Source organism: Halyomorpha halys, unplaced genomic scaffold (genome assembly GCF_000696795.3).
Source record: "Halyomorpha halys isolate HHAL.00 unplaced genomic scaffold, Hhal_1.1 Scaffold452.1, whole genome shotgun sequence".
In the NCBI taxonomy this organism is placed as follows: Eukaryota; Metazoa; Arthropoda; class Insecta; order Hemiptera; family Pentatomidae; genus Halyomorpha; species Halyomorpha halys.
In genome coordinates this window covers 676,854-694,411 of record NW_027113202.1, presented here as the reverse complement: position 1 = coordinate 694,411, position 17,558 = coordinate 676,854, and the positions used below count along the sequence as shown (strand labels likewise).

The 17,558-nt window shown below is 27.4% G+C and overlaps 1 protein-coding gene across 2 annotated transcripts in view; it reads left to right on the top strand.

Annotated features, from left to right (window-relative positions):
* LOC106682931 (Krueppel-like factor 3) overlaps window positions 1-17,558 on the top strand; it is a 310,001-nt gene that overhangs the window by 185,638 nt on the left and 106,805 nt on the right. Inside the window, exons 1-2 of one of the 2 annotated variants that reach the window (XM_014424072.2) lie at window positions 3,756-4,023; window positions 9,450-9,527. In XM_014424072.2, coding sequence (XP_014279558.1) covers window positions 9,495-9,527 — 33 coding nt within the window. In that variant the 5' untranslated portion in view covers window positions 3,756-4,023; window positions 9,450-9,494. Of the gene's footprint in view, window positions 1-3,755; window positions 4,024-9,449; window positions 9,528-17,558 lie in introns of those variants that run through there. The other variant, XM_067050796.1, reaches the window with a different exon arrangement.

Below are 17,558 nucleotides of genomic sequence, written 5' to 3'. Positions count from 1 at the left end.
TATACGAAAATAATATAATAACAAGTAAAATAATAATAAAATCAATAAGATCTACCTCTCTCTCTCCAAAGTCTTCCTTTCCTAAGCTAATAAATAAAACATATTATATATATACTTCTCAATAATGTTACTAAACTATGAGACTTCTATCTAATATATAAAAATAAATATTTTTTTGCTCCTACTTCATGCGCTGCCATACTCTTCATCCAATTGTGATGTGTTTTTTGCTTAATGTTCAGGATTTTTGCGGTAAGATTATAGGCTGGCCCGATTTTTTACAGTAAAAAAAGTTATTAACAAAATTAAGAATTTTTGGAGCTTAACTTAAAATCTATACGTTTTCTCATGGTTACTCATAAATACACAATTTTATTTTAAATACAATTTTTGAAAGAAATTAGTCGAGAAGGAGTAGGCCTACAAAACGAAGAAACAGAAGACAACATTGTGAAGTCGTTTTGTTGTACAATGTTAACCATTAGTTCGTTATGCAACAGATAACTATAGAATTATATTACTGAAAAAAATATTCCTACGCTATTTATGATTTATGAAATAATATAAAAAATAGGTTTATATAGGCAGTTTGTGATTAATGATAAGATAAATTATAGTATTTTATTATTTTGGTAAATCCCGACCGTTCAGATCTAGCCTCTGGTTACGCCAATATTCGTCCTAATATAATTGAATCAAGTTATGGATTGACATTAACTGAAAATATAACACTAATGCTAGATATGTTCCATAAGCGAACACTCATTAGTGTTCATTGTTCATTGTTTCATAATTGTGAAATGAATTATTTTTTTCTCTCTCAAGTCTCAACACGAAATTGATTCGTACCGTATGGTTAACAATCAACCAATAATATTGCATTAACATTATCACTTGAAAGCTTGTATACCCAAAAAGGAATCAATTAGGTATTCGACCATACGCAAGAGATAACATTAAGAAGGTACCACTTGATATTCAAGAGAAGGATGATTGAGGTAGCTGACACGGGGGCGGTCACGGGGGCCCGAGGAGTCCTGTACCGCCTGGAAGTGTTCCAGTTTCAGTTCCAGTTACAGAGAACCGGACCTCATGTCCTTGAGCTACAGCCAGCTTCAGATTATCTCCTCCGCTCGCACCGTTTAAATACTGATTGAGGGATAAACATCTGATCGAAAACATTCCGCTTTTACAAGGACGACTTCATTCTTGTTGAAAAATGGAGAACAAAGAGTTTTTGGTAACTCTGCGTTGTTTGGTAGGTTATGTAGAACTGTGATCCTGTTTGAGCTAGTCAGGAAACTTGGACAACAAAACTAAATCGATAATGTGCGTTGTATGTATGGCCAGGTTACAAAAGCAAGAAGAGTGCCTTAACTTAAAGTTAGGGAAGGGGATAAACAGGCTCGATTAAAAACTAAAAGTCGTATGAAACTGAAATTATACATTACGGCTGGCATATACCTGGAATGTTACAACAGTTATTTCGATAAAATTGACCAACCAGAAGTGCCACTCTATGTAATGGATTTTTCACAATTTGTTTTCCAATATTCTCCATGACTCTAACGATTTTAAATAAACTCAGTGAATAAATGAGTTTTCAAGTTCTCTTTAATACTAGGTAAGTCTTTTGCCCATTTAAATAGTCCAAAAGGATTTAGATGCCAAAGTTTCAAAAAAAAGAAAAACTGTTCTCATTGTGAGTAATAATAAAAACAGTTAAGTTCAAATATTAAAGAATTTCATGACTAACTAAAGGGAAAAAAGAAAAATTGATACTTCCGATTCAAGCTGGAATTGTTGAATATTCTAAATGTCACAAAATAAAAAATGCAAACAAATGATATTTGGTTATAACCAATGTTCCTTTTAGGAATTGGTATAATATATGATATAAGAATAATATCGGGCACTACAAGAATTATTAATTTTAATATTTTATACAATGACAACCTTAGGAATGTTTTGATTGCGAAGCTTATATTTTCGAGAAAAAAAAAAAAAAAATTTAAACTTGACTAAGCTCAGTGATTCTTCATTTATTATTATTATTATTTTTTTTTTGTATTTTGTATATCATATATATTGTAAATTATTTTTTGTACATCATTTATATTCTAAGTCACTATTTTGTATACCACTTATGTTGTAAATCACTTTTTTGTATACCACTTATGTTGTAAATCACTTTTTTGCACATAACTTATATTGTAAATATTTTTTACAAGTAATATTTTTTTTTTAAGTACAAATATTTTTTTTCTAAAGTAGGATTTTTTCATATATTTTTTTACAATTTCTAAATAGGTGTTTACCACATGTGATATGAACTTTTCATGAAATTTGGATCGTAAGAACGATACATTTTCAGGTTAAAAATATTTTAAAATTCTAGTTCTACAGTAGTACTGTACATCGATGCTTTATTATCACACATCTAGTATTAGTTTGATTTAATGGAAGATTTTCTTTAATGTATAAATACAATGTTATTGTGACTTTTTTTTTTTAATTTTCTTGTTGCCTTCTGTATCCTTTTTTTTCATTACTAACATATTTGAGATTTGAATCCAAAGTAATTTACTGAAACAATGCTGTACTTTATGTTTAATTAAAATAAAGGTATCAATTTTTGCGTAGGAGCTTGCTTTTATTTAAAAATTAAATTTTACATCGAGTAAAATCAGAAAAGTATTTAAATTACTCACTTTATGCGCAAGTGTTTATTTTCATAAACATGTTGGTTTATTATTTAATTAATTATTATATACAAAAATATTTTATTTGGAGGTAAAACTTGATAATTTAAAACTTTCAATCACGATTCCCCATTATTTTTGTTTTATACTATATTTTTGCATTTAATCTGTTTTATAATATTGTACCCACTAGAAATCCTATAGGTATTCTTCTTCAGTTTAAATCTTTAGGTTTGAAGTAATATAGTGTTCATCTAATTATGTAATCGTTCAAAATTCCAATATTTCTTGTGTTTCTTTGGTCTTATTACATGATGTTATACCACCTTAGGGCATTATAATAACTTATTGAATTTATTTTAGTAAAATTTATTACTTATTACTATTTAACATTTGTATTTTTATTTTTATTTTTAGTTGATTGATACATATAATATTAAAAACTTAAAGTAATCGATACTGATATGAAAATATGAAATGATACTGAAAAACAAGTTGAATATTAAAGAATGGGCATGAAGTCATTTATATTCCTATCAACCATTTATATACTTGTATTTTTTGGTAATTATAATCAATATGCTCTATTAAGGATTCTTTAAAAAATGTCAATAAACCAAATATGGATCTTAATTTTAGGTTGATTATTTTCTTCCAATTCTTTTTAATTTAAAAGGAACTTAGATCCGTTATCTATGCCTATAAAAGTAGGTCAAAAAAGAAATTTTACAAATATCTGTTCAACATACTATGATATAGAAATCCACCAATTGGTAACATTCCAATAGTATTAGGTTTGGCAATCCGATATAATATTATATCCTATCTTAAATCAGAGACCTATCCATTCCTTAATTAATTACACCCAATATTTAAATAATTAAACAAAAATAAAATCTTTAGACCCAAACAATAATTTCTCTTGTTTGGGCGTCTTCAAGAGGCCTGCTGAACTACCAAGGGTTCCGCCGATGGACTCCAGCCGTAATGGTGGGGAGGTTGGTTCCTCCAGTTTTGGAGGAGGGGGTGCGTATGTCACCCCTACTTTCTCAAGGAACAACTTAGTCTGTGCCGGATAACCTACGGGTTTGGTTACGGGTGCGCTGTGAGGTTTTGGCAGTCGTCTACTTTCGTCTTCGGTGCCAGTGGCAAAATGACGTGGTGATGTTTAAGTGATGTGAGAACAGTGTCGGGCGCTGTATGACTGTTATTGACGCTTTCGCGAACGTCTGATCATTCTATTAGGTGTTATCAGTAACATGATGTGTGTGTGTTATCGATAACATTTAATGGGTTTCTCTTGTAGGCATCGAAATATTTAGTAAGTATTATACTTTTCTTCACTAAAATAGCCTTAGGTATTAAATATTAATTTCCAATTTTTTTTTTTAACCTTGTTTAATTAATTAATATCTAAAAAATATGTGTTATTGTTATATATTTTTTCTGAACTGTTGGAACTGATTGTAAAAAGCATTAATGAAGAAAATATTTTTAAAAAGTTGGAATAAAATTACTATTTTACCTTTCCTTAGTCTTTTATTTATTTATAGACATTTTGCTTATACTTTTTATACCTTTTTCAAATAAAATTATAAGTTGAAAATAAGGGAGCACTGTTTAATATTGTTTTACTATAAAAACAATAGACTATACATATAAAAAAATTACTTATATTTAAAAAAAATTTTTTTTAATATTCATATTCATATTCATTGTGTTTAGTTAATAAATATTAACAAATTTTCCTTAATTTTATACCCTTTTGCTACCTTTTTACCTCCTTAGCATAAACATTATCTTCCTTTTTAAAATTTGGAAACGCTTGTTAGTTTTATTTTATATTCATGAAGGTTTCTTATAAATACTGCGTTCATTTCTTTTATAAATTTAGTTATTTTCTTCTGAATAATAAATAATAAATAAACCATAAGGTATCTTAGAATTAGCTAAATTAATAGAAAAAAAATATGTTAACCAATATTTACATTTTTATTTCTTTAATGAATATGATTTACCACTAAATATATACATTTCTTCAAACATTTTAGTCAAGGAATATTACTGCCTAATTTATATTATTTATTATACACAATTTATTTCTTAATATTTTTAAAAAATTTCGACTTAATATGAGGATGACTGACATATATTTATTATGCTATGTTAGCTGAATTTTAAGTTTTGCGACTACTGCTGTAAAAGATCATGCTGTTTTAGAAACTAAAAATTAAAATTTTCTATGATAATTTACTTATTGTAAAATTAACCAAATTTAAGGAACTCTGAGAAAGGTTTTTAAAACAAATTTAAACAGTTACGGTTTTTAATAAGTGATGTTGAGAACCTTGCAGAATATAACCATGAATTTACCTTTTTTTCAATTGTTTTAGTTAGGGTAGTAATTGCCTCACGATATAAAATATTTCTGGAATAACGAAACGAAAAGTATTTTCCAAATTAGCCGTAATTAAAGAATATTGCTTAGTGGTATTATTTAAAGTAATAAATAATCCATTCGGATACCAATGAAGCCAATTAACTCGCCAATAAAACATTAATTTCATTATCTCCGCCATTTTAATTTAATTCATAACAAGCGAAAATCGGTGCCCGGTTATCTAAAGCACCGACTCAGTCCAGCTTTCATCAGGAACGACTTAAAAAAAATTACAAATCCTCTAATTAATTATTCGTATTTTTTTATTATTATTTTAAAATGAATTCTGTTCGGATATTTTCCATTTTGTTTCATTAATACAAATATCAAAAGTCATATTAATAGTCATCAAGTTGAGCACTCGAAGCTAGGGCAATCGGTTTTGTAATTCAAATGAAGCAACTAGAATGCTTTATATATTTCAATTTTTTTTTTCCTTCGCGAGTGACTCATAAATGAAACCCAAGAGTCCTTGGAGGATCACTTATGGCCAATAAAAGTCTTTGATTTTATTTTTCATTTTCTTGATTGGATACAAACCTCATAATTATGTATCTTTCCGTCTTCATGTATCCGTTCTTCAGCCATTTTGTAAGTTGGTAACTTGGAATTCTATAGTTCAAATCTAGGTAACCACTCGAAGTACTCGGAAAATTATTTGGCCTAGTTTCGAAATTAGTTAAAAGAAAATATATATGTAGCTCATAGTTAAAAAAAAAACTCCAAATTCCTACGTTTTCTTAACTCTACAGAACGGGAGATCACTTTGAACTAATGTTTTCTTCCGAATAAAAGTATATTTAACTTTTTTTTTTTTAAACAATATATTTCTTTTCACAAAGTGGTCAGAAGTATAGTTATTATTATCTCTGGTCGAACAGGTCTGTATCGAAGCAAAAACAGGTCTGTACCTCGGAAGTATTCGTCAGTGTGTAAAATTTACAGGAGTACTGTTTGAATAAAAATGAAAATGCACTTATTGTTTTTTTTCTTTAATGCATGTAATTCCCCTTCAAAGTTTAAATAATTTTTATTGAATACATACCGTCACAATTAAGGACAATAAGTATTAGCGTTATAAGTATTCATTCCTATCATATATAAGGAAAAATAGAAAGACGAAAAAAAAATTGTGGATGATAGCAATATTATTCATTAAATTAAAAAAAAAAATATGATATTTAGATAAAATAAATTACAAATATAATTTGAATTAAAGAAAATAATAAATCGATATTATAAAATATTGTGATCACATAACTTATGTATAAGATAAAGAAAATCAAATTTGAGTAAAAATAAAATGAATACACATTTCAGAAAAAATAAAATGATTACATTTAAAATAATTACAAAAATAACTCCCCTCGAAATTGATTTAGGAATATAACATCTACGCTCCTAGATAAAGCAATAACTGTTGATTAAAATCAGTGTTAAAAGGGACATAATGGCCTTTATCACTAAAATACAATAAAATATTTTCTTTGATCCATAATAAAAATTGATATAAACAAAAATGTATGGCAGAAGGCAATTCTCTTCGTTATCTCATATTAATCTGCTAAATAATCTCTTGAGTCTGTTTAATTGAAGTTAAAAAAAATAGTGAATATAAATAGTTTTATTTAATTCTGAATTCCATCTTGATTTTTTTTAATTCGATACAGCTTATATATACAAACACACACATACACGCGTGTATATAATTATAAATATAGGAGATGTTTATATTGAGAATATAACCTTAATTTTACCCATTGTTTGAAATTGTCCCACGTTTTCAAATATTTCAAAGATAAGGAAAATATATATATTTATAATATTTTCCAAATTAGCTTTAGTTAAAGAGCAATACTAAGGATGTCATTCTTTGAATCTTTGAATTAATTTTTATAATAGAAAGCTGTTGTTTAATTTATAATCTAAAGCTTGTTATCGAATTAAAGAACGAAAGTCATTTACACTCCATTTCTTTGGGGCGTAATTGTTCGTTTATTGCAACTTTCGATGTTTTCCTTATAAAATGATGTTTCTTTTTATAAAATAATTAGTTATTAATAGTTAGTTTAAGTATACTTTTTATAGATTAATTTAATGTGGTATTTAATGAAAAAGTTTCTACTCTTAATCTTTAAAATTAAAATTTTAATTGCCTTAAGGGATATCTCTCCATATTAACTTATGATTGTTTCGAAATTATATGAACTTTTTCTTGTTTACTATTTTTACATATACTCATTTACAGTTTCACTTCTGATAGTTTAAAGTTATTACAACTACGTTTAATCTCTCTCTATTATATAATAAGGTTTTTAGTGATCACCGTGTAATATTTTATATTTATTTTAATGTGTTAAAGTATTATATTACAATAAAATTATCAAAGTGTTATATTTTATAACAGTTGTATAATTTGTAAAATGGGGTTGATCAGCCGTCAGGCGGTGGTAGGGTACCCCCCCAATATAATTAAATTTATTTATTATAATACTAGAGAAATCGTATTCAATATAAAAAAAAAAAACTGTATGAAATTATGCATAAAACTAATTATACAGATGAGTCTATTAATCACCTATTTATTGCCCGAATCAAACACAGCTAAATCAACCGAATGATTACTTTTTATTTTAAAGAGTCAACTAATATATTATCACCATGCTTAAAATTTTTTTTTTTTTTATTGTTTTTCTGTTTTATTCATTCATATTTTAGACCAACAATTACAAAAGAACGTTATGAATAATTACTTTTTATATCTTAGTAACATTCTGACCACTACTAGGATTGTCATTCCTTTAATTCTAAACGTGTGTATATTCCAAAATTATTTAACATACAAATTTCTCTTGAATTTCGTTTTTTTTTTTTTTTTTTGTTAAATCCACTCTAAAACCAATTATTACAAAAACGACTATAAAATATAATTAATTTCATTTAATAATTACTTCTTGTATCATTGAAATATTTTAAAATATGTTAGCTGAGCTCTAAAATATCATAGCGAACATGTTACAAAAAAAAAAAAATGTTTATTTAAAAATTAAAAAAAAGTCTTCTAAAAATCTAAGAAGCTTGATGAATATAAAAATTATTATTACTTGAAAAACCTGACTATGAAATTCGTGCTTATATGTCAGTAAGTGTACTTTTTTAAATATGTTAAATCCAATACATCATAGCTGTTAAAAAGTTTAAGGAATAGGATAAATCATTCCTTCTTCATCTTGAAAAAATGTGTTTTTGAGACATTGAAAACTTTTATCATTGAAATATTAATAATAGTAATATTTATTATTATGAGATCTTCCCATAAAAAGGTAATTTTTACAACTTATATTTTAACAATCAAAACATTTTGTAGTACCCTTGTTGTGCTAAAAATAATTTTGTCATCATTATCCTTAAATTGGTTGAATATTTCGGAAACAAGAGAAAACAGTGAAACGCAAATGTCGGAATGCACTATATATTTACTATTTTAATTTAATTTAATTTATTATTATATTTTTTTATATATATATTTTGAGAAAGGGGTATTACTTGCCGCAGTATACGCTTGGAGCACCTAGTTCGGGAACAGCTGATCTGTATGATATATTATTTTTAAAAATGAGAATAAACAGTTAAGATTGTCGCTATCATATTGCTTAAAGAATTTTTTTTCACGTATTTGAATGAATAAAGTAAAAGGAAAAATGTCAAGACAAAACTATTTCCTCTTAATCATTTCATTATTTTTTTCTTTGAATTTTGGATCACTAGCCGGCTGCCTTTTCTTCGGCAGTAACACATTTATTACTAATTTAAATAAACATTTATAGACAGTATTGACCCAAATTGTTTGGAAAATGTTCTAATAATAAATTCAATGCTACGTATTAGCATAATTGCCTATGTGGGAAGTCGTAAACACTGAATAACCAACCAAGCCGACAGAAGGAGTTTGACAGCTAAAAATATTCTTCCATATGAGGAACTTCAACATTTTTTTTTATTATGGCAATACTGCTTATACATTTGTTCTGTTTTTACTGTCTGGATACGACTTACATAAATGTCACGCCACAAGTAGAACATTTGTTTGTAATTTATATGAAATATCAAAGTATTATGTTTTGTTGGAGTATTGTGTGACGCCTACACCTACATCTAGCTAAGGCTTCATGCAAAATGTATTTTTGTCATCTTATTTTATTTCAAGTATTTACTTGAATGTCACGCGATACATTTTATGTAAGATATATTATGTAAGATCTCATCATCTTTTTCGATTCTCAATAATTTAGTTCTTTCTTTTTCAGGTAAAAATATTTGAAGTAGAAGTTTTCTGACTGAGAACGTAGGAAATGAAAAGCTACTGGGATTTGAGCATGTATGAGGTAAATTATTTGAACTTCAATAACATTTATATTACCAATGTCAGTAGTATCTAAAAATATAATTTCTGTAGGTACAAAAAAATATATGTATGTATAATGTCTGTAAGTTTATACAGTTTTTATCCGTGGTTTAGAACATTTTTTATCTTTTTATATTTAAAAATAATATTTAATGTACAATGTTTTCAATTATTTCTTTTTTATTTTACAAGAAGAAACGTTTTTAGGGGTGGTGTTATGGCTGAAATTCTGCTTCACCAAATGTCTAAATAATAAAAAAAACGTTTGTGTGTCTTTGTCGTGTTATTGCAGGTACAGTCAGGCTACAGCCCTTTTTCTTTTTTTAAGTTATACCAATAAGAAATTTATGAATACGTATTGCGGTACAGTATAGTCCTTGTCCCGTGTCCAGTTATGTGGTTATGCCAATAGAATGTTTATTATTTAATAGTGAGAGTTCTGTATAGACTCTAGCCCGAGTCTAATTCTAAGATATGTTAATAGAATATTTATTGCTATTATTTATTGAAATAATTAAATCACCATTTTTTAATATAATAGAAAATGTTTTTAATAACTTTAATATTTTAACGGTGACTTAAAATATTAGAAGCATTAATAAACAATAAATAGCAGTTTATTGTGAAAGCAGGGATATACAGTTCTAGCATGTCGATCTATTGTTAGCTGATGCAATTCAGAATGTTAAGTTTTGTTTGCTACGTACCAAGGGTGTTTGGTTATTCGAATAAATACTAGAATTTTAACTACCAATGTTGAGATAAATTAATTTTTTCATTTTTTATCAATTCATTATTTTATTATTAATTAAAAGTGGGTACTTTAAAATAGCTATTTTATTTCTTTACTCACAAAAAATAAATTGTTCATGTCATTTTATTCCTTCGGCCATTTATAGCCAGTATCTTTCTACGATTGTACAATACCATCAAGACATGAAAGATTCCCTGATCAAAAATTAAATCATACAGAAATATGACAATACATGTTCATTTTATAACAAAGAAAAATGTTATTATAATTAAAGATCAAGAATTAAACTAATAGCAGTATTAAATTTCTAGGCATCATTTATTACATGGAATATAAATTAAATATATTATAGTAAATATTATCTAATACAATAAGACTTTCATCTTGTATATAAGATCGTAAGAAGGCAAGGTAAGGAAATTATTAGCAGAACTATTATGAATTTCAACCCTCTGTAAGTGTTTTTATTCTCCTACCATTTTTTAGTTGTAATAAAAAGGAATGGACTGCATGGGGAATGCACTTCAAAATATTTTTAAGCTCTGATAAAGCAAGAAAAAAAACGAGAGTTATACTTATTAAGTAATTAATGCGGTGGTATACATGTATTTTCAAATTAAAAAAATAAAGGTATTTTAGAGGAAAATTGTTTAAAAATTCGCCACTAAAGCCCTGAAAACTCATTTCAATGAGAATAAAGCCTAAATTATGTTAAATAAAATTTAGTTGTTTGCCATTAATTGCCGAGTTTAATTAAAATGGTTGAGTCATTTTCGAAACAAAAAAAATGCTAAACATCGATTTCATGCAATAAAGGCACTTTCGATTGGTCGATTTCATTGTTTTTTTTGTTTATTCACATCTCAGACATATCCACGCCTTAAATATTCAATTTTAGTTTGTGCAATGAGCTAGACTGTTCACAAGCACAGACAGATACTCACTCACACCATATCGTGAGACTTTATTACTTATTATAGGTTATTTGGACTCAGGGGACCTGAGCGTATTTCTCTCGAAAACTCGAATTAGAAACTTCGCAATAATTTCCCTTACTACATATGTTATAATAGATAAGTGAAAAGTAGAACATAAACTTTAAATTTTGGGGATCACAGATTCGGTTGAAAGGAGAGGGATCCAACTTTCCGATCGTGCGTTTTTGATCTTTTTCTGCTCAAATAAATTGATGGGAATCTGGATTCGAAACATGCCATAGGAATGAATTATAATGGGACTGTAGAGAAACCTGTTTTTCATTTCTTGCATTTTTTTTTTTTTGCAATTTGAAAAAGTTCTGAAACTTAAGTCATTTAAAAATTAAAATTAATAAAGTTGATTGATACAGAACCTGTTTGATAAGCCAACTTAGATCTTGGGACATCACAGGGGAATTGGGTCACTTTGTATGTATTGTTTTGTGCATGTTTGAACAATTAAAAATAAAATAAAATTATTTGTTGCTTTTTATTTAGTTATTGATATATGTCTTGGAATCCTAAGATTTTCAAATTGATTATCATTAATCATTGCTATGATAAAATAATCATTATTGTTTACATAACTGACCAGTTTTATAAGAATGATTTAAATTGCAGAAATCTATATGTTTTTATTTAAATATCTTTAATTATCTTTTTCCGACAATCCCAAGAAACATCATTGGATAGATCCTTATCCTGTATTCGAGGTTAGAAGAGTGAATACATAGAAGAGCGAGCTAGGACCCTTGATAAGCTACAGCCGGTCGGATGACTCGCTGGAGCTAATGACAGACTACACAAGATGACAGAGGCGCTGATGACAACAACAGATGTTTGTAGAACGTGCTCTCTATTGTTTCCCATTCTCTCCCTAATAACAGCCTTCGAGATAATTTCCTATGTCTCATACGTCGCAGTTAACTGCTCCCTACCTCCACAATGGACTGTATCAATGTCCGTTCTTTAACAATATTTAGTATTTTCATCTTTTTTGTTGGTATAGTCCCTAAAAGCGGGCCTTGTACTTTTCAAGGTTTGACTCACAAGATCCGAAGTACGGTGCACGATGAAGGGTCACTTACTGTACATTCCCGTATTTGAAAGTTAAGTTAGTTAATAAGATTCTGGAACAACGGACTTTACAAAAGACCAATAAGTGTTTACTTGTTTGACAATAATAATGTCTAATGCTTTTCTATTTAAACTTACTTAAGGGACTACTTAATTGACCTCATTGAGAAAAACGCAGCATCTGACCGGAGAGTGATTTGGAGAGATGAAGTTCTTAGATGGTCATTTTCATACTCTCACTATAAATTTTTTTTTTAAGTTTTATTTTTTATTTATTGATAGATATTACAATCTGCCACACAGTTGTGGCAATAGGTAATATTGATGAATGATCTCATACATACTAAAATAAAATAAATTAAATAAATGAATAAACAAAAAAAAAAAAAACTCTCTTAAAATATATACAAACAGAAGAATAAACAAAATGAACATAATCAAACTGTCTGTATGAAAAATAAATAAATAAAATAATATAGTCTCTAGTCACATTTACACTCTAATATACAATATTTACACAATCGATCTGAGAGGATCCCTGACCCCGCTCTATCCCTCGCGTGTGAGATTAGAGCAGAGCTCAAAAGTCACTATAAATTAAAATTAATAAACTTTTTTCCCTGAAAACAATTCTTATTTTTTTATTATAAATGAGTTGCGTCAATTATATTATTTAATTAAAAAATACTAGATTTTTCAATTTTAATCGAAAATATTTTTAAAGTGGAGATTTATAATTGTAACAAATGACAGTTTCACTCTTTTCACTCTTTAATTCTGTAACAAATCCATACTGAATTAAGTTCTATTCTATTTTAAAACATTTGATCTATATTAATTGAAATTTATAATTTTAATATTCATATTTTATTTCTTAAGTGAAAAGTTTTTATTGAATGTATTTCAATAATTTTCGAAAGAAAATGTAAAACAATCGCTACTAGTTGGCCTTTAATGTGATTTTGTTGTGCAATATTTTTTTTTTAATCTTACTATTTTTTCTTCCTCACTACCGAAGGAGTAATTTTCATTATATTCGTGAAACTTAAAAAGGAATCATTTCTCGTAATCTAATATTTTCTCAAGTATTTTAAGTTTTATACAAGAACAAGGGACATTTTCAATTCCCTCTCTGTCTCTTGTCATATTTATATTCTTCCATATTTGGGGTTGATATTTGGTCCCATATAGATTTTGTCAGATTCCGTCTTCTACTTTTACTTACGCATGCGCAAAATTATTTTTCTCGACATCCTTCGGCATGTTTCGTAAGCGGCTCGTCCTAATTAAGCCAAAATTTGGAGGAAAATTAAGAAAAAGTTAAAAAATGGACCAGTATTAATTCTATCAAATTGCTTCCTCTACTTTCGGTTCATGGTTATGAAATATAAATAATTATATACCTACCCATTAAAAAGGTGAGGAAGCTTCTTTTTTTTTCTAGCTACTGTCAAATTAAAGTTTCGAAAGCAATATCTTCTCAAACATTGAACAAAAGTAGTATAAAAAAGTTTCTTATTTATTAATTTTTTCGAACAATTTATTAATCTGATCTATTGCATATCTGCGTTTAATATCTTAAAAATCTAATGAATATTCATCGATTACACTTTTTAGGAAAAACGAAATTGCACTTGTTGGCCTTTTAAGGTCAATTTTTTATGCTTTTACTGAGATTTTTTCTTTTTTGATTTAAATGTGAGTTTACGGAAATATTAATGAATTCTGATTATTAAGGCCAACTAGATTTGTATCATAACAAAGTTTAAAAAAATTACTTTAATTTTTTTTTGTAGCTAAATATTTATAATTTTTATGCACCTACTTCATTAAAAAACTCCCTTGTTATTTCATGCAATTCAGTCTAAGAGATTTTAAAAACAAAAAACGTTTAATAGTTGGAATCGGTACATATTTTATGTAATAGATTTTAAGGCATGGATATTTCACCATTTTTGAAAAACAAAAAAAAAAATACTAACTTAAAATGAATTCGGATCGACATTAATTTTATAGTCTGATCAAATTTTGATCTACTCCACGCAAACCACGGCATTTTTGTTGATTTGACATTATTTCATTGCTGTTGGAGGATGCACTTTAGTCCAAAATCTCCAGATTTTTTGTTGACAATACCATCTAATGAATAATTTACCGAAAGATATATCGGTCTCGGCTTAGTTGCGTGTTACATGACCATAGTTCGTGTAACTTCTAGAAAATGAAATGTTCTCTGATTTTAATCAATTCATGATCGAGTTGGCTGTGATAGGAACATGTAGACCAGAAGAAGGGATATTGTTGCAGCGTAATGTGAAACTTTGGCCAAGGTTCGGTGGTCACAAACCGGTTCACTTACAATAGGCTCCGTAACGAATGCTGAGACCGAAGCTCTTAGCGCTCCTAGGTCTTGTGTCAATCATCCCGTAATGGTCCCCAAATGTCGACATATACTAATATTGCCTATATATAATATGTAATGACCCAATATATATAATACAATATATAATGACCCATACGTCGTTGTTGCCTAAAATAATTAAATAAAAACAAAAAAAAGGTATATACCCTCCTTTTTCATTTTATGACATAAATTCAGAAAACTTCATTTTATTTTATGTAGTAAAGAATTTTTTTATAGTTATGACATGTCATTCCAATTTCAATTTCTGAAATGTTTATTTTATTTACATTTTATTTATTCACTCCATCTCTGTAGACAATTTTTAAAAAATAATAATTAAAATCCTAATCGAAAAAGTTAATTTTCGTTATAATCAGTCGGCAGTGGTCAAGGAAAGTATTTTTAATTACTTGTTTTGTCTGGCTAACAACTCTGGGTGTCAGGGCCTGTCAACCGAAATATTCGTTTTGAATAAATATTTTTAAATAATTCTTTTAGTACTGCAAACACATACATACTAATGTACATGTTACTATATTTTTTGTCCGTCTATCAGTTAGTTTTTAATTCATGAATTATTCTATTTTATTTTTTTTATTCTTTAAACTAAGTTCTTTGATTTTGAAAAATTCTTTCGAATGGTGCTTTTAAGTCCACCTCAATATCAATTAAAATTATTTTGAAGCAGATATTTTTTTTCTATGATATTTTGCAGTTTCGATATTCCCGTTTTATATAAATGAGCCCAGGAATTTTTTATGCTATTATGTTGTTTTAACGGATTAGAAAAATGAAAACAGTAGTAACGTTTTGAGACTACATAAAAGAACATATCTTTGCTTTAATAATTACAAAATAGACGAAATTTTTTTTTTTGTGCTTGATATATACCGTAGACTAGGGTTACGACCCTACATTCTGTAAAACGACCCCAGTATATGGTATTATCTTTGGAATACATCCTTAATAGAAAAAAGAAAATAGTTAATAATAAATAATAATAGTTTTTAATAAAATAAAATCGAAACTATTTTTTTTTTTGTCAGATGTACCAATATTAAATCGAAGCAGTGATACAGAAGAAAATTGTATTTTTTAAAATATTTGATTTTACAACAAGTATAAATGAGACCTACTATTTTTCATACCGATCTGCATTGAGTTATGAGGAAGATAATTATGCCTTAATACTCGTAAAAAATTAATAAATGATTTAGGAAAACAAAAATGAACAAACATTATTTGTAAATTATAGACTATAAATCGTATAGATATGAGATACCCGGAAAACTGAATTAAATGAGACATTCGTATTTTTATTTCTCTATAAATATTTTTTTTTTCTATTTTTTCACTTTAATTTAAAGGCATAAAAAAAAACTTTTCGGAGGATATTTGATTACAAATTAAAAATTATTAAGAGTAGTTTATCAAAAGATTAACTTATCAAGTTTTCAATTCACTTTTATTCAAACTTGTAATGTCCCTAATCGATTAATCTAATTTAGGGCATGATATCTAAGTAATTGTAAAACAAAAAATGATATTAAAATAATTAATTATTATGGATCCTTTAATATCTGATAATCTTATTGTGGTTAGGCTTCTCTCAGATTCAGCATTAACAATCTACTTTTTAATTGTATATGAGGTGTAGATAGTTGATTGTAGATTACAGATTGGAGAAGATGATCGGGGAGTGCGGTCAGCAAAGAAACAACATAAATAAACCAAAAAATATTTATTTAAGCCGACGATTCGACTTGATTTTCAGGTCTTCATCAGGGCTATAAAAACAAAAAGACAACAACCACCATTTAGAGAGAATAAAGTTGATTATTAACTATGGACAAAGTAGTACAAAATACAATTTAAATTTAAATAATACAAAATACAATTTAAATTTAAATAATACAAAATACAATTTAAATTTAAATAATACAAAATACAATTTAAATTTAAATAATACAATTTAAATTTAAATAATACAAAATACAATTTAATTGTATATGTACGATCACCATTTCTCTTTTAATAATAAGGTAGCATTGGACCGCGTTTTAGTTGTTCTAAAGGATTGTCGAGTCAAGATTTTTAAATTTCTAAATAAAAGAGGTTGTTTTTGAAACCATACATTACTGAAACGGGTATGCTTATTTCCGAAAATAGAGATAAATTGTTGGTCCTTTGTATATAAGCTGTCTTTGTATGTTAATACGTCTTCTACTTATTTTGCGTCTTAAATTCAGTTGACCTTTGAAGGGAATTGATTCTTATTTGTTTTTTATTTTCTTCTTTTTTTCCAAGATTTTACCCGGAGAATATATATTTTGATAAAGAGACCCCTTCCGCAATTATGTTAATTTTCCCAGTATATGGATAAAACATGACCGAGATCGCATAGGATATTGAAGGATCCAGTTTCCCCGTGGGGTATGTTATTATATTAAAATGAGACTGCCGTTGGGCGGTCTAAGCCTCTCTGCCGTTTCACATACTTCAGCGTTCGAGTCAGGGCTGACGTTAAAAACTGCTCCTTATAATTTTTAAGAATTTTGAGCGAGCCACCCTATTAAATATGTGATAGTGTACTCATGATTTACAAAATTGAAATATGTTTTAAGTAGGCAAAATGATTTTTAAATAATTTGAAATAAATTAATTGATTATAATTGTAATGTAACCAGGCAAATCAGTCCTGCATGAAAAACAATATATGAGATGCAATATGAAGACATAGGTCGATTTTAGCTTAATATTATAATATAATTTTTTAAGATAAAAAATATTTAAATTACA